The sequence below is a fragment of the Stegostoma tigrinum genome, chromosome 1 (genome assembly GCF_030684315.1).
Source record: "Stegostoma tigrinum isolate sSteTig4 chromosome 1, sSteTig4.hap1, whole genome shotgun sequence".
NCBI lineage: Eukaryota > Metazoa > Chordata > Chondrichthyes > Orectolobiformes > Stegostomatidae > Stegostoma > Stegostoma tigrinum.
Genome location: NC_081354.1, coordinates 16,767,020 through 16,790,634, shown reverse-complemented (window position 1 = coordinate 16,790,634; position 23,615 = coordinate 16,767,020). Strand labels below are relative to the sequence as shown.

The 23,615-nt window shown below is 39.1% G+C and overlaps 1 protein-coding gene across 6 annotated transcripts in view; it reads right to left on the bottom strand.

Moving 5' to 3' along the window:
- The window catches only part of hook3 (hook microtubule-tethering protein 3), a 92,164-nt gene that overhangs the window by 48,896 nt on the left and 19,653 nt on the right, over nt 1-23,615 (bottom strand). For 4 of the 6 annotated variants that reach the window (XR_009447247.1, XM_059654777.1, XM_059654798.1 and 1 more), the window contains exons 5-9: nt 21,641-21,773; nt 17,950-18,017; nt 15,866-15,928; nt 15,080-15,163; nt 10,158-10,220 (exon numbers count right to left, since the gene is read on the bottom strand). Coding sequence is in view for 5 of the 6 variants with exons in the window: in XM_059654777.1 (XP_059510760.1) it covers nt 10,158-10,220; nt 15,080-15,163; nt 15,866-15,928; nt 17,950-18,017; nt 21,641-21,773 (411 nt within the window). In the remaining variant the exon portion in view is untranslated. The remainder of the gene's footprint in view (nt 1-10,157; nt 10,221-15,079; nt 15,164-15,865; nt 15,929-17,949; nt 18,018-21,640; nt 21,774-23,615) is intronic. The other 2 variants (XM_048522395.2, XM_048522638.2) reach the window with 1 other exon arrangement.

The following is a 23,615-nucleotide window of genomic DNA, read 5'->3' as shown; positions in this document are numbered from 1 at the left end:
GTCACCTCCTGCTAATGAATTAGAAAACAAGGTCCTGTTCTTTATCACGATGCAGGTAATAACTGAGTACAAGTTACATTGAAAATTGAGTCAATGTAATTGAGACAAGGGAGATCTCGATGTCTGGACTTAAACTTTCAAGGTCTAAAGTTGTCCTTACTGGCAGAGTGCCCAATGCATTCCTCAGCCTTTCAGACTTCTACACAACAACTGCCACTGGTCCACAGCTTCCCCAAAATTTATTGATCTAGTCGCTGGACCAGCTGAGCCTTTAACTACTGCTAATTAGTAGCCTATCATGTCAGTTCTGAGACTCAACTGATCTCTCAGCTCTTTTTTAAGCAAGCATTTCTAATACCACACGCAACATGAAAACTAAACTGATGATAATATTTAATATGCTCATTTTCTAATAACATATTTCATCACGGTGACATTTGTCTGATATAAAGCTGAATAGGGGTCAACAATGAAATTAAAAAGAATTAGTGAACTGAGCCGCATTCAACCTTGACCATGTTATTGTCAAAGATATCTTGATGCCTTAATAAATTATAACTCAGTACCAGGCACAAGTTTCATATTTAGTACAAAAGCAATAATAATATATTTGAATGTCCAACTAATTTTCATTCAGAAAATACCATGTACACAGATCCAAAAAAATTTTAAAGCACAGGAGGGGGATCCTTAAGAGCAAAAAAATCTAGATTTGCAAGTTTAAAAAAATGATTAATACTGCGGAATAATTTACTAAAGTGATGAATAAACATATTTAGCTATAAGAAACTGATTGAGAAATGATAAAAAGGGAACATGAAAAATTGGAAGAATCAACCACATAACCTCTCAAGCTTGCTCTTCAACCAGATAAAATTATGATTCAATATGAATGATATTCTGTCACCCATTCCCCATACCCTTCAGTCCATGGGAGTTCAAAAATCAATCTTATGCTTAAATATACTCAAGGCTGGAGCATCAACAACTGTGCTACCAAATTCTGAAGACTCAACTCTGTAAGAAGCTATTCCTTTTCAAATAAATCCTAAATGATTGATTACTTTGAAACCGCGTCTATTTCTAGATTCTCAAGTCTAGGATAAGCAACCTTCCACTACCGAAATGGTCAATCCCTTCAAAATCTTGAATTCTTCAATACGATCATCTCCCATCCTTCAAAATACCAGATCCAATTTACTCAGCCCCTTATTACATGGCGACCCTGTCATGTGGGAACTAATACAGTGAACTCAACAATTTTTTTGGTACATTCATTACAATATTGTTACTGCTTCCTGTATTTCTTTAGAACTGGAAAAATTAATCAATTTCGCTTCCAATTCCCACCCTTTGCTCATCTTCAGCTGATCTGTCTCTGGCTCTTTCCTTCATTGACTTCTCTATTTCCATTTCCAAGGAAAAGCTGTCTGATTTTATTCATTACAAACCCAATGGCTCCCATAGCTACTGTGACGACACTTCCTCACAGTGTCCTTCTTGTAAAGGCTCAATTCCATTTTACCGGTTTATCCACTTTTATCACATCTGTTCCAATTAAGTTATCTTCCACACAATATCATTTTTGATGGGTCTTTTTCCTCAGCTGACAGTCTTCTCAGCTTTAGTGAACAGGTCAGCAGTATGTCTGACTTATTTCCTGCATCTGCCCTCATCCAATCCCCTCCAAGAAACATGAGTGCTCTCCATAGCCTTCATAGTCAAAGGATCATCCTCTTCAATTCCACTCATAATTATTCAGTCACAGGATGTGGGCATCACTGTGTAGGCCACCATTTATTGCTCATCCCTAAATGCACACAGGGGACCTCCAGTCAATTATTTTGGTTTAGATGGTTCAGTTTCATGGAAAATTACAGAAAACTTTAGGGAGGGGAGGTCTCAGCAGAAGTTATTAGTTTCCAGAACAAGTAACAGAACTGGAAGTAGGGAAAGGGTCAAGAATCTAACTTTAGGAGGCAACAAATAAGGGGACAATGAGAAAAGGGGCAGTCAATACAGGACACAATGCTGTACTTAAATACATGCGGTATATGAAACAAGGTAAATGAGCTGATAGCACAGATTGAAATTGGCAGTTATGAACGTTGTGGACATCACAGAGATAACCTAGCTAATAACATAAAAGACGACTGGAAGAGTTTTGCTTTTAGATGTCTAAAACATAAGTAAAATGCAAAACTGGACATTGGACCACCTGAAAATGAGGCTGGAGAAGTAAGGGGAACAAAGAAATAGAGGAGGAATTGACAGGTACTTTGCATTAGTTTTCACAGAGGCAGACACCAGAACTTAATCTGCAATTTGAGGGGAAGAAGGGACAATCGGAAGTGTCAGTATTGCAGTTGAACAAAGGGAACTATGGAGCTATGAGGGAGGAGCTGGCCAAAGTTCAATGGTTCAATACCCTATCAGGGATGGCAGTGGAACAACAATGGCAGGTATTTCTGGATATAATGCAGAAGGTGCAGGATCAGTTCATTCCAAAGAGGAAGAAAGATCCTAAGGGGAGGCAGGGGCGGCCGTGGCTGACAAGGAAGTTAAGGACTGTATAAAGATAAAAAAGAAGTATAACATAGCAAAAATGAGCGAGAAGCCGGCAGATTGGGAACGTTTTAAAGAGCAACAGAGGATAACTAAAAAGGCAATACGTGGAGAAAAAATGAGGTACGAAGGCACACTGGCCAAAAATATAAAGGAGGATAGTAAAAGCTTTTTTTAGGTATGTGAAAAGAAAAGAAATGGTTAAGACTAAAATTGGGCCCTTAAAGACAGAAGCGGGTGAATTTATTATGAGGAACAAGGAAATAGCAGGAGAGTTGAATAGGTACTTTGGATCTGTCTTCACTAGGGAAGACACAAGCAATCTCCCAGATGTTATAGTAGCTGAAGGACCTTGGGTAATGGATGAACTGAAGGGAATTTATATTAGGCAGGCAATGGTGTTGGATAGATTGTTAGGTCCGAAGGCTGATAAGTCCCCAGGACCTGATGGTCTGTATCCCAGAGAACTTAAGGAGGTGGCTCTACAAATCGTGGATGCATTGGTAATTATTTTCCAATGTTCTATAGATACAGAATCAGTTCCTGCGGATTGGAGGGTGGCTAACGTTGTCCCACTTTTCAAGAAAGGAGGGAGAGAGAAAACAGGGAATTATAGACCGGTTAGCCCGGCCTCAGTGTTGGGAAAGATACTGGAGTCAATTATAAAAGATGAAATTACAAATCATTTGGATAGCAGTGTCAGCATGGATTTACGAAGGGGAAATCATGCTTGACTAATCTTCTGGAATTTTTTGAGGATGTAACTATGAAGATGGACAAGGGAGAGTCAGTGGATGTAGTATTCCTGGACTTTCAGAAAGCCTTTGATAAAGTCCCAGATAGGAGATTAGTGAGCAAAATTAGGGCACATGGTATTGGGGGAAAAATACTGGCTTGGATTGAAAATTGGCTGCCTGACAGGAAGCAAACAGTAGTGATAAACGGGTCCCTTTCAGAGTGGCAGGCAGTGACCAGTAGCATTCCACAAGGTTTGGTGCTAGGACCGCAGCTATTTACAATATACATTAATGATATAGATGAAGGCATTAAAAGTAATATCAGCAAATTTGCTGATGACAAAGCTGGGTGGCAGGGTGAAATGTGAGGAAGATGTTATGAGAATACAGGGTGACTTGGACAGGCTAGGTGAGTGGACGGATGCATGGCAGATGCAGTTTAATGTGGATAAATGTGTGGTTATCCACTTTGGTGGCAAGAACAGGAAGGCAGATTACTATCTAAATGGAGTTGTTAGGTAAAGGGGAAGTTCAACGAGATCTGGGTGTTCTTGTACATCAGTCAATGAAAGCAAGCATGCAGGTACAGCAGGCAGTGAAGAAAGCTAATGGCATGCTGGCCTTCATAACAAGAGGAATTGAGTATATGAGCAAAGAGGTCCTTCTGCAGCTGTACAGGGCCCTGGTGAGACCGTACCTGGAGTACGGTTTGCAGTTTTGGTCTCCAAATTTGAGGAAGGACATTATGGCTATTGAGGGAGTGCAATGTAGGTTCACGAGGTCAATTCCTGGAATGGCAGGACTGTCATATGTTGAAAGATTGGAGCAACTGGGCTTGTATACACTTGAGTTTAGGAGGAGGAGAGGGTATCTGATTGAGGTGTATAAGATTATTAAGGGATTGGACAATCTGGAGGCAGGAAGTATGTTTCTATTGATGGGGGAGTCCAGAACCAGACGACACAGTTTAAAAAGAAGAGGTAGGCCATTTAGAACAGAGTTGAGGAGAAACTTCTTCACCCAGAGAGTGGTGGATATATGGAATACTCTGCCCCAGAAGGCAGTGGAGGCCAAGTCTCTGGATAGTTTCAAGAAAGAGATAGATAGAGCTCTTAAAGATAGTGGAATCAAGGGTTATGGGGATAAGGCAGGAACAGGATACTGATTGTGGATGATCAGCCATGATCATAGTGAATGGTGGTGCTGGCTCGAAGGGCCAAATGGCCTACTCCTGCACCTATTGTCTATTGTAACTTCAAGGGAGTCGGGGGCATAGGTGAGTATCATGGATATCACTAAGGAGAAAGTGACAGGAAGCCGAAAAGTCTGAAGGTGGATAAATTACCCAGATTAGATGGGCAACAGCCCAGAACTGTGAAGGAGATAATAGAGGCATTGGTGGTAATCTTCCATGAATTACTAGAGTCAGGGAGGATCCCAGAGGCCTGGAAAATGGCTAATGTAACAGCTCTCTTTCAAGAAGGGAGAGAGGCAGAAGATAGGAAACCATAGGCTGGTTAGGTTGAGCTCAGTCATTAGCAAAATTTTATAATCCATTAATAAGGATGAGGATGAAGTGTACTTAGAAGTGCATGGTATAACAGTCAGCATGGCTTTATCAAAGGGGAGCTCAAGTCAGGCACATCCATCAGAATTCTTTACAGGTAACCAACTAGTTAGAGAATGGAGATAGAGTAGAAATGATCTATTTGGATTTCTCGACAAGGTGCTACTTAGGAGGCTGCTAAATTAGATATAAGCCCATGCTTAGGGGTAAGGTGGATAATGGATAAAGGATTGACTGGCTGGCAGGAGACAGGGAATGGGGATAAAGGGTTCTTTCCGAGAAAGACAGCCAGTGACTAACTGAAATCTGCACGGATCTGTGTTGGGACCACAACTCTTCACATTGTACATGAACATTCCAGATAAAGGAACAGAGGGCTTTGTTGCCAATTTTACAGATGACACAAAGAGAGTCGGAAGGACCAGTAGCGTTGAGGATGTGGCGAACCTTGGAAGGACTTAGATAGGCTAGCAAAAATGTATTAGATGGGATACAATATGGGAAAGTATGAGGTTATGTACTTTTATAGAAATATAAGTATAGACTATTTTCTAAATGGGGAAAGGCTTTGGAAATCTGGCATACGAAGTGACTTGGGACACCTACTTCAGGATTCACTTGAATTAGCTTTATTGTCATGTGCTCAAATGCATATAGTGAAAATTGTACGAGTTGCTGCTTAAGGCACCATCTTATGTACAAAAGTCCCAAAGTACAGCTTCTTCAGTTATAGTTCTTAGAAAAATAGATTTTAGGAAGAAAATAGAAAATGGAGAAAGAAAAAAAACAGTTGAGAACAAAGGTCTTCCACCCCAGTCCATGCTCGCACCTAGCCTCAAGTCCGTACCAGGCCTGGACCCTTAAGGTTCACATACAGGTTTAGTTGGCAGTTACCATTCACTTCAAGTGTCTAGAATACAAGAGCAGAGAACTGCTGCTGAGGCTGTATAAGGATCTAGTAAGACCAGATCCGGATTACTGCAAGCAATTCTGGGCCCTATATCCAAAGGAAGGATGTGCTGACATTGGAGGGGATCCAAAGGCAGTTTGCAACAAACCCAGGGATGAACGGCTTGTCATATGAGCAACAGTTGAGGACTGTGGGTCTGCATTCAATGGAGTTTAGAAGGATGGGGTGGGTGGGGGTGGGGGGGGGAGGAGTAGTCTGATTAAAAAAAAACTTCAGAATATTGAGGGACCTGGACAAGATGTTTCCACTAGGAGACACTAGGACTCAAAAGCACAGCTTCAGTTAAGGGACAACTCTTTACAATGGAGATGAGGAGGAATTTCTGCAGCCACAGGGTGGCTAATCTGTCGAACTCATTGAGGGCTGCGAAGGCCATGTCATTGAATGCATTTAAGATAAAGATAGATAGGATTTTGACTAGCAGCAGTTCTCTGCTCTTGTATTCTAGACACTTGAAGTGAATGGTAACTGCCAACTAAACCTGTATGTGAACCTTAAGGGTCCAGGCCTGGTACGGACTTGAGGCTAGGTGCGAGCATGGACTGGGGTGGAAGACCTTTGTTCTCAACTGTTTTTTTTCTTTCTCCATTTTCTATTTTCTTCCTAAAATCTATTTTTCTAAGAACTGTAACTGAAGAAGCTGTACTTTGGGACTTTTGTACATAAGATGGTGCCTTAAGCAGCAACTCGTACAATTTTCACTGTATGCATTTGAGCACATGACAATAAAGCTAATTCAAGAGAATCCTGAAGTAGGTGTCCCAAGTCACTTCGTATGCCAGATTTCCAAAGCCTTTCCCCATTTAGAAAATAGTCTATAATTATATTTCTATAAGTAGAAAGGAGGAGAACGGGATTGAGAAACAGATCAGCCATGATCACACAGCAGAAGAGACTTGTTGAGCTGAATGGCCTATATCTGATCCTATATTTTATGGTCTCATGAATCATTCCCTAAAACATATTACTGAACCAAAAGTCTTCTTTTTCCCCCAGCAATCGGTAATGGTCATCATTAGACTCTTACTTCCAGATTTTTTTGAGTTTCAATTCCACCATCCGCCATGGGAGGTTTTGAACCCAGGTACCAATAATTCTACCTTGGTGCTCTGCATTAATGGTTCAGCAATAATACCACTGGGTCATCACCTCCCCTAATCTGTTCGCATTTCAAAGGCACTGAGGCCCACTCCTCCATCACCCTGACACCTCATTTCTCATTCCTCCCCAGCACTTCCCCATTTAATTGGCAAAGGAATGGTATGTGCTCCTTTACCTCCTGCTGTCTCACTGTTCCAGTGCTCCAAACATTGCTTCTAGGTGAAGTAGCGATTTATATGTATTTTCTTCAATCTAATTGACAGCATTATACCATTCTGATCTCATGCTCATTTTTCTGTCTTCGGCCTACTGCAGAATTTCAACACAAACTATTTTCCATTTAGGCATTTCACAACTATTCGGGCTCAACATTGAGTTCAACAGGTTCAGACTATGAACACTCCTTCACATTATAATATACCAATTCCTCCCATGCCCCAGTCCTGCAGCACTCCTGCAAAGATAGTGTCTGGATCTTGTTTTTCATGGTTTTGGTTTCAGACCTTCTCCATTTCCTTTGCGTTTTGTTATATGACACCACTGAACTCTGATCTCCCTAAAACTTTGTGATCTGCCCTTTGTTCCACTTGCTCATCTCTACTTTTTAAACAGGATAAAATTGGTGACTGTCACCTTTTTACAGAAGAGTCACTGGACTCTAAATATTAACACGGTTTCTCTCTCCACAGAAGCTCCAGATCTTCTGACTTTCTCTAGTATCTGTGGTATTTTTGTGTTTTGCGTTCTTCCTGGACTTACAAAACTGTGCATTGCATTTATGAACTGTTTTACTGAAGTCTGATGAAATTGTAGTAAGCCTGGATCTGGTACACAAGTCCACTCGCAATAAACAATAACAAGCTATCAGCTGCTTAATTAGCTGCTGAACTTGCATGCTAATTTCCTGCTTTCCTTGAACTCCCATGTCTCTCTGCACCTCAACATTTAAAAGACCACATTTTTCTATCCATATTTACAAAAGTTAACTTCATACTTCCCCACATTATAGTCCACTGAATTGTCAACTTGCTTATGTGTCACTGGATCTCTTTGTAGCCTCCTCCTGGCTTACACTCCCAATTAACTTCCCATTATCAGCAAATTTGGATATATTACTCTTGGTCCTGTTGTACGCGGTGTTTAATTAACAGCAAATGTTGGGAAGGACACTTATTTGACTCAATGGATAATATCTGCCATGACTGGACCAGCAAATATTGTCCTATAGTCCACTGCGCAGCTTTTGCATGACAAACTATTCTCCTTAGTCATGATGGGGAAACAATTTCAGTTACTTCATTATCCACTGTCCTCCTATCAACTGAACCAGGCTGTAACAATGAATAGAGTTGCCAATTCAACAATGTAGCCACCAAAAAGATGGTATTACTGCACTTGCTTCAGGTCATCTCTAGCTGAAAGACACATCTATGATTCCTGTGGGCTACAAGCTCAACTTTTTAAAGCTTTCCTGACCAGTTTCCTCATTTCCATACACTTAAGCTCATTCAAAACTCAGCTGTCACACCTCCATTCATAGGAAATCCCAATCACCCAGAACCCCAAGGTGACTAACCAACACTGGTTTTTAGTCTAGAAATGCCTTTAGTTCAAAATCACTATCCCGGACATCAAATTTCTCCATTATTTTGTTCCCACTTATCTTTGTAATCTCCTCTAGCGCTCAAGTGTCCAATATGACGTCTTGCACATCCTCAATTTACATCGCCTCCACCATTCACCATTCACCAATGGCAGCCAGCTCTTCAGCTGCTTAGTCCCTAAAACACGGAATTACCATCCTAAATCTCAATCTCCTCTCTGTACTTTAAGACAGCTCTTCAACAAACGTTTGACAAACATGTGGTCATCAGTGTAACATTGCCTATGTGGCTCCATAGGAAAATCATCTGACAAAAATTGCTATAAATAGCTTGGAATGCTTCATTGCTAGTTAAAGAAACTATATAAATGCAAGTTGTTGTTCTTGTCCTCATCATTTCACTTTTTTAACTGAGTAGTTCAACATTGTCAACTGTCCTTTCAATTTAATTTTCCTTCCTGTGCACATTGTTTTATAAACCACATTAAATTTCATCTATCATTGTTCTGCCCGACTTAAAAAATCTTCAGTTTGTGTTAATTTCTGATATACAACAATGGCTGGGGATTGGGATTACATACAAGCATATCAGAAAGCTGTGTGTAGTGAACTAAAATGCCTCCTTTACTCCAAAACTCAAAGGCCTTGATGTTAAGCTTCTCCCAATAAGCAACAGAGGGTCAGGGGAGGAGTTTACACAATATTTAAATGGGAACAATTTCCAAATTCATCATATACACAGCCATTACCATTTTACAAAGGCAAGCTGCGTGTCATGCAAGATGCCAGTTGTGGAGCAGGCATGCTTCTCCCAATTCTTCACAGAATCTTTAAGCCTCATTTTTGCCAAGCGGCCACTATTTTCCTCCTCACTATCCATGACATCCCCCACATTTAATTGCCAAATTTCCTACAATGGCAACCTCTCTATCCCAATCCTTCCCCTGCAATAGTCCGCCTCCCAAGCCCTGATCTTCATGTCTCTCCCCCACCTTTTAATCGCTGGACAATATTCCCAGAATCCCTATCCTAAATTCACACTACTGGTTTTCTTGCTTGTTAACCATTCAGTTTGGTTGGCTGCTGGGTGAGAGATGAATAAAACAAATTATAATCAAGTTAAGAGCCGGATGAACACAGCAAGCCAAGCAGCATCAGAGGAGCAGGAAGGCTGGTGTTTTGGGCCTAGACCCTCCTTCTGAATAAGGGTCTAGGCCCGAAACGTCAGCCTTCCTGCTCCTCTGATGCTGCTTGGCCTGCTGTGTTCATCCAGGTCTACACCTAGTTATCTCAGATGCTCCAGCATCTGCAGTTCCTGCTGTCTCTCATAATCAAGTTAAATTGGGCAGCACCTCTGCAACCCCGATGTTAGTGAGTTACCCATACGATCTTGCAACCTCCCTGCAACATTGCAAATATGGGGCCTATAATTCTAAGCAGCTATTCTTTTAAAGTGCCATCAATTGTTAAAGTCACATCCTATCATTTCTGGGAAAGGCAAAACGCAAACAAACAGACAACCAAAGCAGTATTAGTTAGCAATACAATAAGGGTAGTATTAACACATTGCTCCAGCTGCATGCTACAAATCAACAAGATAAAGAATAGATTTACCCTTTCTTCTAGTTCATTGCATTCTAATTTCAGTCTAGTAATCACATCTCGAGAAAGGTATGCCTTCAAAGCAAGGCAAAAAGTTCAAGGATGTTAAAATTTAATTTCAAACAGGACATAGAAAAGAGGAAAAATGAGCAAACAAGTAAAACTGTACACGATAGATGATTTAGGGACAAAGCATCCAAACCTTGCTGAAATCAAGGAAAATTAGAGTTATGTGAAAGCTCCCTTTGTCATTATGCACTTCGACAAGAAAGCATCATTGTATCTGCAGTTGTGCTGTTGAAAGGAGAAATACAAGAAGGAAGCTTAGTTTATAAATGTAAGCTGAACTTGCAGATTAATGTACTGCGTAAAGCTCATATACCTATTCACTATTGTCTACATTAAAAATCTATTCTTACTTAAAATATTACAATTTTTAGTTAAGTAACAGATCTACTGAAACAAAGCGTGGATTACTTTGATGTTGGGACAAGATGCATTACTTCAGTCACTACAGTAATAGTGAATTTTGCTACGTTATATAATGAAAATTCAATAGAAGTAAATAACTGAATATGAAAATACATTTGTCAAAGAATTGTTGGGACGCCATCACTATCAGTCAGACCGAAGATAATCCTCCACCATAAATGTTTTCACACTTACTTTTCAATAACATTCAAACTGACATGTAGAATTACATAGAGGTTACAGGACTAAAAAAGGTTGTTAGGCCCCAACAGTCTGTGTCGATGTCAATCATCCAAATGAGCACAGACGTTTAGTTTATATATTTGCACCAATCTCATACGCTTTATTGTAATTTTGTTTACCACAGTACACAGGAAACAGAAGTGGTTACAAAGCCAAGCCTGTGGGAATACGTCAACTACTCAAAAAACAGCTCTCAACTTCCTAACTACTATTAAAATTCAATTTGTTCCATTTAAATCTGACACTTTATTGAAGGATTTCTGAAACTCTGCATGTTATATAAGGTCTTAAAATGCTTTTTTTGTTGCCACGTCAATCACTAATTCTGGTAGTGCATCCGACTATCCTACAGTTTTCTGTGTAATAAGTCGTTCTAGTGTTGTGCCTTAAAGCTTTGCCTTAATGGTGCATATATGTTACATTGTTCTAGACTCTTCCATCGCTAGCAAGAGACACTTCCTATCTATTTTTCCAAATCACTTAGTATTTCAGGAGGATCCCAGGTTATTCAGGCTGTACTCTCTATTTGACACAACTTCCTTCTAATACCATGAAGCACAAAATGATGCATAATGCTTCAAGTAAAGTTTTGAAATACATCACAGCGTTTCTTTTTTATACTCTATGCCTATCACAATGTGATATTTTTAACATTTGTGAACTGAATTCCACCTGGGAGTTTTCAGTCATTACACATCTTATCAAATTCTCTGTGCACCTCCTATTGGTCTGCAAAATTAATTTGTTGCAGCTTTTAACATTTTCAACAAATCTGGACACCAATCTCTCTCGTCCAACATCAAATCATTGATACACACTAAATACTGGTGGTCCCCAAGCAAAATCATGTCAGACCCTCTCAATTACACAAACTGCTCTCAGATCCTAACTATTTTCTAAATAGTTTTTGATCAAATTTTCTACCCTCCTAATTCCACAGTACAGAATTTCTGAAACTGTGTACACTTTATGAACTGCATTTCCCCTATCCAATATGCCTTCTCAGGCATGTTGCCTCCTAAAAATTACATAACACACTTCTAATTACGTTTCTCATTGTGATGTATCTAGACATTTTCAAAATTTTCATGTGAAAGTGATTGGTCTGTAATCATCTAGGGTAGCTGTGGCTTTCTCTTTGAACACACGTAGCACCTTAACAAATGACAGTATTCCGGCACCTAGTCACTTGCATAACCGGATGAAATATAGCTTGTAGGAATTATTCTATTGCCCTCAGCAGCTTTAAATATACTCCATTAAGTCTTACTACTTTGTTGTTCTTGAGTCTAACATCGTTAGCACTTCCCATCTACTTATAGCTCATTTTCTCTCAATTTTAATTTATTCAGTACTTATCTAATCTACAGCTGGTCGGTTTAGCTCAGTTGCCTGGATGGCCGGTTTGTGATGCAGTGATGCCAACTGCATGGGTTAAATTCCCACAATCGACTGAGACTACCATGAAGGATTCTCCCTCTCAGGCTCTCCTCTCACCTGAGGAGCGACCCTCAGGTTAAACTGCCAGTCATCTTTCTCCAATGAGAGAGCAGCCATAGGGTCAAGTAAGATTATGGCAACTTTACTCGAAAGTATTCTTTATGTAAACTGCAGAGGAAAACCAAAATTTCAGTTAAGCGAATAGGATTGTGAAATATTGTGGGTCATAACAGTTAATAAAGCATGCAAAAACTTACATCCTTGATATCCAAGCTAAAATGTGCTAACACTAAGTTCCTGGAAGTAGGCTAAGCCAAATAATGGCAATGTGTGACATCATAAAAAAGACTTCTAATATATTCAGCAAACTCTGTCATGCGGCTCAAGCATAAAGAGAAAGGGGAGATTGACAAAAGAATGAAAAGGAACAAGGCAGGTGAAAAAAAAAACAGAACCCATGAATGCTATTCAATGATATTTGTTTTAAGCTTCCCCACAAGAAAGAAAAATGCTAACTATTACAAACTTTATTCTCAAGTTAATGAAGATCAATATGCACAACTCCACAACAGACTTTGCACTTTCTGTCTCTCCTTCATTCAAGGATGAATGAGACTTGGTGTGATGTTGGAATCTTCTATTTTCTATTCACGTTATAGACCCTATTTAAGATCGAATCTAACAAATGAAATGCATTTATCTTTTAATGTAGACTGCCAGATGAGTTAAACCATGCTCAATCTGTATTTAGCTTTCAGAAGTTTATTGCTTGGCAAAACCCATAGAATAACAAAAGATGACTCTTGATGTTTTTAGTGCATGAGGTGACAACGTCAGAATCCAAGGGTTTTATCCAATGTAAGAACTAATAAGGAAATGTGTCCTTGTGCACTCTATACTTGTTCCATTTCCCCTGCTTTGTTACTGATCTGCCCTCAACCAATGCCTTTTGTTCACTGCATTCTAGAACACAGGCCTCTGTTGCAACTTAGATAATGCCCTTTTGCGTACGAACACAGCTCTGTATGTGCAAATTAGATTGTAATTAAAGTAGAATGGCAACTATGCCCAGATAATGTCTTATTTCAAAATATGAGAATCATGAAAATTGTAGCATAAATCAATTTGTCCTGTTATGCCTGCCTAAACAAATACTATCTGTTCATGTACAGCTGTTTACTTTAATTCCCAGTTTCCGGACTGCTCCATGTTTCCTGCTGTATTCTTCATCTTCAAAGTTATATTTAATTCTCTTTGAAACTATTTGTAATCGAAACATTACTTGTTTATGATAAAGCAATCCTTTCATCAAGAAACCAACAGGCAGTAGACTTTTAACTTTCACCATGGTTCTTCCAGTGATAACGCTAATCTACAAAATTGATTCATCAGTTTTTGAAATTAACATTTAACTCTCCATACTTACATATTTTGAAAACCTCTATTAAATCCACATTTAATTTCCCAATTTAAAAAAAGCATTCATTTTTGAATCCTTTTGCCATAATTTGGTGACAGTTCTATGGCCAACAACCTTGCTATAAAAGAATGCAGAGAACTGTATGCAGCACATAAAATATGACCGAACCAATACCTCTATAGAGGTAATATTTTCCTTTGAAATTTAATTGCTCAACCTTAAAATCCAAAATATCATTTTTCCTTGAAATTTTTTCAGTCTCTCAATGTGGAAAAGTAAAGATTCATTTAGACAAAGAGCATTGCTACTCTTCATCACAATCTTCCACTGTATTAAGGATCTTCCCAATTCATGTTCCTTTACTAATATAATTTCTGTTGCCCAAAGTTAATTCTTCTATTTTTGTGCATTGAATGACAATTAGCAAAATGTAATTCTCCGTTCAGCCAACATCTACAGTTTTATCCATCACCTATCTTCCTACTCCAAATCTCTATCCAATATTCTATTAAAAATAAACTTGTCAGTGATTCAGCCATTTAATTGGGCATACTATTCCACACTCAAATAACTTTGAATGAATTTTCTCTCATCCTTTTTCCTCACGAGTGAAAGCAGAAAATAAACTACAGCTTTCCATTTCGAGATCACTCTGTTGAACCAACATTACATCATTGCTACAGTTTTAATAACCCACATATTTTGTGGAATGTGACTTGCTGATCCAAGATTTCAGCTCAAGCATCTGTCTGACACTTTCATCTCAACACTTTGCAAATCCAGGATTCTCAGAACTGGCATGTCACACCAGTTATTAGCCTAGATTCTAATTCTGCCGGTCCATGCATTCAACATTTCGGCAACTCTGCACTCAACTAATCAGAAAAAATTCTCAGTCACCTGCTTGTTTTTGCTGTTTCAGCACTGGACCCATGCTAATTCAAACTAATTCCTTCATAATCTTCCTGCAAAAACTACCAACATTTCTTTTCAGCATACCCTTCAGAACAAAAATAAAAAGCAAAAATAGTATGAAACTTGTCAATAACCTCTACTTTCAAGCAAGTTTGGAGCACCATTCATTGCCTGTGTTATATTCAGACAGCAGTATGAGAAATTTTGCATACTACTTTATTTTGCTACTCCAAAATGTTTTTTTCTAATTTAAATTTTGAGTGACACCAACTAGGCCATATATGTATTGTCCATCCCTTAATATCCTGAAACATTTTGGCAGGACATCTTCAGAACTAAGTGTTTACTTAGATAGTGTTAAAACAGGTATCAAATGCCATCCATTTAAGAAACTAACTGTGGACCAAAGTCAAATTTGACAATTAATTGAACAATGCAACTGTACCTGCATGTCCAGTTCATGACATCTTTGAGAAATTTCCTCCTTGGCAGCTAATGCTTCATTTAGCTCTTCAGTAGTTTTCTTCAACTAATAAGAATACAAAAGAAAAGTAGCCTTGTTTAAATACCACGATGCAGAGATTGATAGCTCGTCTACAGACGATAAATTCATGAGATTTCTTACATCTAAAATTATTAGAAATCTTTGCCTTACAATTTTGCTATGCACAAGATTCCATATTTTTGGCCTTAAGCTCGTTATAGAATAGGAAAGTTTCTGGCATTGAGGAAACTACTCATCTTACTGTGTCCATACCAGTTTAAGTAGAGTTACCAAATTTAATCCCAACTTCCAGCTCGTGCATATCTAAATGAGTATTTTTTTTAAAACAAAGTAGATTGAGGAAGCCAGTTCAATATCCTGATCACTCTCTGGGTGAAAAGGAAATACACAGCTGAGGCAACCCCCACCCCACCACCAAATCCTTCCACCTTACATCTACATCTCCTAATTATTCATATCTCTGATAATGGAAATAGACTCAGTAGGAAGTTCCCATCTATTTTACATACATCAATTAAATCTCCCCTTAGCCTGCCCTTCATTCAATTTATTTTAAAAAGTACCTATCATATTCCTGCAACATCCTTATAAATACCTCTGAGTAGTCACTCTAATGAGTACATTCTTCCGACAATACAATGATCAGACGCGTACTTATAATGTGAGTTTACTGCAAAACAGGCTCAACAGGAGTTGAATTGACAAATTATATGACCAGGCTCCTACCTGACGATCTAGATCCAGATAAGCATCATTCCCAACTGATGCTGGAGTTTCTTTACTCATAAGCTGCAAACACAGAGCAAATTAATCTGTATGAAAAAGTTGATCAAATACCAGTGAAAAGCAAAACTCCAAATAGCAGGCATAAACTATTAACTTAGAAAATGAACATAATACAAGAAAACACAAATAAAAAAAGTCACAAGTCACAATGAAATTTAAAGTAAAATTAGACATCAAATGTTTCTCTGTTCCATAACATTACTCAATAAAATTTGAACAAGGCAGTTTGAAAAACTGAATTGGTGGAAAATATATCAAAATAGTTTGCTTTTATATTTTAAAAAAGTGGCTGAGGGAATACATTGACAATGCACTCATTACAAATTGCTGTGATTCTCACAACATGGAAAAATCACCTCATAACTTGAAATAATTTTTAAGTGTTACTGCTATTGTGGGAAATGCGGCAGCTAATTTGCACAAGGAAAATTTTCAAAACTACAACTACATTGGGGCGGGACAGTGACTCAGCAGTTAACACTGCAGCCTCACAGCATGAGGGACCCGGGTGACTGTCTGTGCGGAGTTTGCACATTCGCCCCGGGTATGCGTGGGTTTCCTCTGGGTGCTGGGGTTTCCTCCACAGTCCAAAGACGTGCAGGCTAGGTGGATCGGCCATGCTAAAATTGCCCGTAGTGTTCAGGGGTGTCTGGGTTATCGGGGTATGCTTCAATGGGCGGTGTGGACTTGTTGGGCCAAAAGGCCTGTTTCCACACTGTAGGGAATCTAATCTAATCTACAATGACAAATTACAAGCTAAGATTTTACTTTAAAGATAGTGACTGAAGAATAAATGTTTACCAAAACTATGACAGAATTCTTTTTCTCTTCTTCCAATAGTACTAGAGTTCTTTTCATTCACCGATAGAATACAGATAGTGTGTTGACTATTTGATCGCACTTCAGTGACCCTTCAATACTGCACTGCTGCGTCAATCTGAGATAATGTTTTCCTGTCACAGAGAGGGTACTTCAACTTCTGCTTCAGAAATGAGCTCAGCTACATGAGAACCAAAGTAATTGTGATTTCTTTGTTTTATTTGAAAAAGACGTTGCAAATAAATAAAAAACATGAATGCTGATTTTTTTTAATATCATTCATTGATTAATGAAAATATTTTCATTAAGCTTAACCATTATGAAGCTGTACAGATCTTATAAATATTTATACAGTTGACTCTCAACACAAATGTTAACAACTTTTGCTTCTGTGGTAGGCTTTTGAAGAGAGTTGGTGATGATGGCAATGTGAAAGCAGCAAAATTGTGTCTAGGAAAGGAGTATTAATAACAATTAGGATGTGATTAAGAAAGTTCAATCTTATCAAACCAATATTTAAAAGTGCATCTTCTGGTGTTTAGTACAAGAATGAGTCAGCCTATGGGTAAAGATATAACCATATAATGTAATGCATCCACATTTCAACTAACTAGAAAAGAAAAAATTCTGTGAATTCATGATTTATACAGGGAAAAATACAGCAAATTACGGCATTTTTTTCATGATTAAAATAGCAGTTGCCAGCATTAAATTTATGTAAAAACCCACTGATTTCATTCAATTTCTTTTTAAATTCATTCCTGGGGTGTAATCGCTGGTTAAATCAGCATTTATTGGCCATTCCTAATTGCCCGGAAAGCTGTTAAGAGTCAATCACATTGCTGTGGGTCTGGAGTCATGTGTGGACCAAACCAGGTAAGGACCAAAGTTTTCCTTCCCAAAAGGAAATTAGTGAACCAGATAGTTTCTTTCCAGCAATTGACAATGGTTTCATGATCATTAGATTCTGAATTCCAGATTTTGATGGCATTCTAATTGCATCAGGATTTGAATCCAGGTTGCCAGAACATTACCTAGGTCTCTGGATTAACGGTCTAGTGATAATACTACTGGGCCGTCGCTTCACCTACCGACTGGCAAGTAGCGATACAGCATCTGTATAGTTGGAAAAGAACTATGGGTTATAGCAAAATGAAGTACTCAAATGGTAACTCTGAAGTGGGGTATAGGCATACACAACCTACCTCTTGAATGGCTGCCATGACAACATGCTGAACAGACTCCTCCATCATCATAATAGTTTGTATTTGTTCTGAAAAATAAATTAAAGGTGATATTTTGCTACTTCTCTAGAGCACAAATTAAATTATAATAAGGAAGCTTTTTCCAACATACATAAACTCAAGGAATTGGGAGTATTATCGAAGGGGTTACATCTGCAGCTCTGGATTCTGCATAGGCTTTCTGAAGTATTGAAGAAACAAACAAACAATTTATCTATACAAAAAGGAGAAGCATGCTTCTTGAAGATTTTTAAGATTTTAAAATGAGGAATTTTGTTGTTAATACAGTGACTCTCAATGATACATAATACTTTTATGACAATAAATAACATTAGCACAATCTAAACCACTACTTTTCACCTTTTTGTATAGACAACTTCCTGAAAACATGGACACAACTCATAAAACGTAAACCGAATTCTGTTTAACTCTACTATGCAGAATTTAAAGACATCAAGGATCTCCTTAAGTCTTCACTGTCTCTAAATTAAAAACCTAGATTAGATTAGATTCTCTACAGTGTGGAAACAGGCCCTTTGGCCCAACAAGTCCACACCACCCTTTGAAGCATCCCACCCAGGCCCATTCCCCTATAACCCACAAACCCCTGAACACTATGGGCAATTTAGCATGGTCAATCCACCTAACCTGCACATCTTTGGACTGTGGGAGGAAACGGGAGCACCCGGAGGAAACCCACGCAGACACAGAGAGAATGTGCGAACTCCACACAGACAGTCACCCGAGGCTAGAATCGAATCTGGGTCCCTGGTGCTGTGAGGCTGCAGTGCTAACCACTGAGCCACCATGCCACTGGTAAATGCACCAGGTTAAAACTTAAAAGTTGTGCTTAGCCTGTCAAAGGTACTCTAATTCATATAAAGCATTTGACAGAGTGCGAGCAGATGTAGGACATCTTCAAATTTGGTCAGCTGTAACTCGAACATAGAAAAATACAGGCCCTTCGGCCCACAATGTTGTGCCAATCTATAATCCTACTAAGATCAAACTACCCTGCATACCCGACATTTTACTGTCCTCCATGTGCCTATCCAAGAGACGCATAAATGTCTCTAAAGTATCTGACTCCACTACCACTGCCAGCAGCACATTACACAGCGTGGTGGGCGTGTGAAAAGAACCTACCGCTGACATCTCCCCTATACCTTCCTCCATTCATACTAAAATTATGCCCCCTCATAACAGTCATTTCCGCCCTGGGGAAAAGGTCTCTGGCTATCCACTCTATCTATCCCTGTCATCATCTTGTACACCTCTATCTAATCACCTCTCACCTTTCTTTGCTCTAATGAAAAAAGCCCAGGCTCCCTCAACCTTTTGTCATAAGACGAGCCCTCCAATCCAGGCAGCATCCTGGTAAATCTGCTCTGCACCCTCTCTAAAGCTTCCACAATGTTTCCCCGTAATGAGGCGACCAGAACTGAACACAACATTCCAAGTGTGGTCTAACCAGTGTTTTATAGAGCTGCAGTATAACCTCGCTGTTCTAAAATTCAATTCCCTTGTCAATGAAAGCCAACACACCATATACCATCTTTACAACCCTATCAACTTGGGTGACAACTTTGAGGGATTTATGGACATGGACCCCAAGATCACTCTGTTCCTCCACACGGCCAAGATTCCCGCCATTAACCCTGTATTCTGCATTCAATTTCAATCTTCCAAAATGAATCACTTCTCACTTTTCAGGTTGCCTTCCATCTGCCACTTCTTCGTCCAGCTCTGCATCCTGTCAATATCCTGTTGCAGGTTGCAACAGCCCTCCACCCTGCCAACAACTCCACCAACCTTCTTGTCATCAGCAAACTTACTAACCCAGCCTTCCACTTCTTCATCCAAACCATTTATAAAGATCACAAAGAGCAGAGGTCCCAGAACAGATCCCTGCAAAATACTACTAGTGATCGAGCTCCAGGCTGAATACTTTCCATCTACTACCACCCTCTGTCTTCTATTGGACTGCCTTGGGGTTTTCCTTGATCCACCAAGACTTTCTCAGACCCCCTTCTAGCTCTCCTGAGTCCATTCTTCAGTTCCTTCCTAGCTACCTTATCAACCTCTAGAGCCCTGTCTGATCCTTGATTCCTCAACCTCAAAGTATGCTTCCTTTTCCTCTTGTCTAGGTGTTCCACATGTCTTGTCATCCAATGTTCCTTCACCTTATCATCCTTTCCTTGCCTCAGTGAGACAAACCTATCCAGTACTTGTAGCAACTGCTCACTAAACAACCTCTACATTTGTCGTGCATTTCCTCAAGAACATCTTGTCCCAATTTATGCTGCGCAGGTCTTGTCTGATAGAATTGTAATTCCCCTGCCCCCAATTAAATAGTGTCCCATTTTGTGTGCTTCTATCCCTCTCCAGGACTATAGTACAGGTCAGGGAGTTGTGATCACTATCACGGAAATGCTCTCCCACCGAGAGATCTGACACATCGCCTGGTTTGTTGCCAAGCACCAAATGCAATATGGCCTACTCTCTAGTCAGCCTATCTATATATTGAGTCAGAAATCCTTCCTGGATACACCTGACAAAATCTGCTCCATCTGCTCTATTTGCACTTAGAAGGTTCCAGTCTATATTAGGGATGTTGAAGTCACTACTAGTGAGGCTCCAGATGGATTATAAATATCTAAGACCCAGGTTTTAATCAATATTAATGGCAGATAAGTGTAATGTATCCAAGTTTGCTATGAAGTGGCAAAGTAAGCCTGAGGATTATGGAAAAGTTTACAGGGTATGTTGTCAAGAACATGGCAGATGGAGTATAATATGTTCATGTGCAAAATTATCCATGTTGCTAGGAAAAGTTGAAGAGCAAGCGCCCTATGAGGAAAAATGGATGAGACAAGGCCTAAATATCCTGTCATTCAGAAGAATAAGACATGATCTAATAGCAGATAAAATAATTTAGGGAGATAGGGTAAATGCTGAGAAAATATTTCTCCTGGCTGGGAAATCTAGAACGTGGGTCACAGACTCAGAATAAGGAGTCAACTATTTAGGGCTGAATGAAGAGAAACTTTTTAACTCAAGGGATTGCAAATCTTTGGGGGTTCTCTACCACTGAGAATCGTGGATCTCCACATTTAAGCATATTCAAGACAAGGTTCAGAGCTTTTCCATACTAAGAGACTGAAGAGATGTGAGAATAATGCAGAATGGTGGAAATGAAGTAGATGAGCTGTGATCGTACGAATGACACAACAGATTTGAATAAGTCAATTGCAATCTTCTTCTGTATTTCATATATTATGTTCTATAATCTGTTCTTTTATTTACACACTTATAAAAACTTGAATCATGTTCTGTTGTGTTGTCTTTATACCATCTATAATATTTTTGGTTTCTTTGCCATATTCCATTTAATACATATATACCATAATATAGCTGTATATTCTCCAATATTTACTCTAGATGTTTTTTCAGACAAAACAAGATATATCAAGTGTTGCTTAGAAAAAACAGACTTCAATTTATAAAGTACACAGCAAATCCTGAGGGCATCGTAAAGTGCTTCACAGCCAAGAATTACTAGTTGATCTGCAGTCACTATAAGTAACCACAATGACGTCCTTACACACTGAAAAGTCTTACGAACAGGCTATCACAGATCGGTCTGATTCACCTTGTTTTTGCTCACAGTTGACAGCGCAGCCAAGAATGAGCTGTAGCATTCGTCCAAGTTCTGCTGCATCCGAGTGTTCTCCGATCATATTAACATCTGGCAAAGGGAAGTCTGTAATCTGTTGTCCCAAGACCTGTAGAACAGATTAAATTAAAAAGTTAGCACTGTCATTTTTTACCAAATGAATGGAAGGAATAAACCTTGGATACAACAATCAAAAATACACCTGAGAGAGTGATTCATGTTAATACAGTTCCAGTTTTGATGTTTAATTGCTTACTTTGGACAGATTACTCCAGAAGGTGTGTCTACAGAAACTCGGGGCCATTGTGGTACAGTGATAGTATCCCTACCTCTGGACCAGGATGTGTGTTCAAGTCCAACTGTGAGTAATAACGTCTGCTGAAAGTCAAATTTTACAGCATTTGCCTAATTTATTCTTTCTTCCATTTCACTTGCTCTGAAGTCGGCTGTGACACTGATTAAATGCTTTTAGTGCAAAACGTCCAAAGGATCAATTAGTTTCGGGAAGTGTTTCATTAATTTATCCATAAAAAGTATGACAGTTTATCCTTAAAATTAGAATTTTCATTGCGGGTGTTCGAATTATAATTTTAAAACACACATTTCAGGTACAAAATCCAATGTAGCAAATGCTTTAAAGTTTTCCATATTCTCAACACTCATGCAGTGTTGAGCGGACTTTAGGTATGTACCCAATGGTCCATATAACATTTAAAATTCAGTTGTAAGAACAAAGAGAGCTAGCTTGTTTTTTTTTGGCACAGTTTTTCTCCTCCTCAAGATACATAAAACAGGGTTACATCGTCTTAATACCAAACAACGTGTATAAACCAGGTAGGGTGAATTCAACATTCAAATAAGATGGTAAAATGGAAAATAAATGATGTTGAGCATAAATTCAATGCTGTGTACTTTAATTAAAGGTCTAAAGGACATAAAAGTCTAAAAAGTTCTGTAATTCAGATTATCTCCTTGAGAAGACAATATTTTGTTTTATATTCATTCATGAAATGTACATATTGTTGGCTAGACCAGCATTTATTGCCTGTCCTCACCTAACATGGAGATGGTAGAAGTGAGCCTCTTAAACCACTGTAGACCTTGGAGAATAGGGACACTCTCAGAGCTTTCACAGCAAGATTCCAGGATTGCAACCCAGCAACAAGGAATTATCAGTGATACAGTTCCAAGTCAGAACTGTGCTTGGCTTGGAGAAATTGCAGTCAACGATGTTAAAGTATATCTGTTGCCATTGTCCTTCTAGGTGAGGTGGTCGCAGGTTTGGAAAGCATTGTCAGAGGAGCCTTCATGAGTTACTGCGGTGCATCTTGTAGATGGTATACACTGTTGGCACTGTGCATCATTGGTGAATGTAGTGAATGTTGAAGACAGTGAATGGAGTGCCAATCAACTGAGCTGCTTTTCTAGGATGGTGTTAAGCAGTGAAAAGTATTCCATCAGATTTCTGACTTGTAGATGGTGGCCAGGACTTGGAGAGACAGCAAGTGCACTATTCACTGCAGAATTCTAAGCCTCTGGCCCGCTTTTGTAGCCACAATATTTAAATGCGACTGCTCCAGTTCAGTTTCTGGTCAATGGTAATCCCCAAGAGTTTTGTAATGGAGGATTCGGAGATGGCAATACCATTGAAGTTTGGGGGGGGGGGGGGGGTCATGGTTAGATTTTGTCCTGTTAGCGCAGATGTTACTTGCCACTTATCAGCTTGAACGCTGATACAGTCCAGATTATGGTGCACACGGATGTGGTTGCTTCAGTATCGGAGGATTCATGAACAGCGCTTGGCATTGATTTCACTATTATTGTCTGTTTATTTTTTAACCAGCTTTTTTGTTCTACATGGTTCTACTTTTAGTACATCCAGTTTTCAAGAAATTGCTTTGGAAGAGAAAGCACAAGTTGTTTAACTATGGGCTAACTCGAGACGTATAAG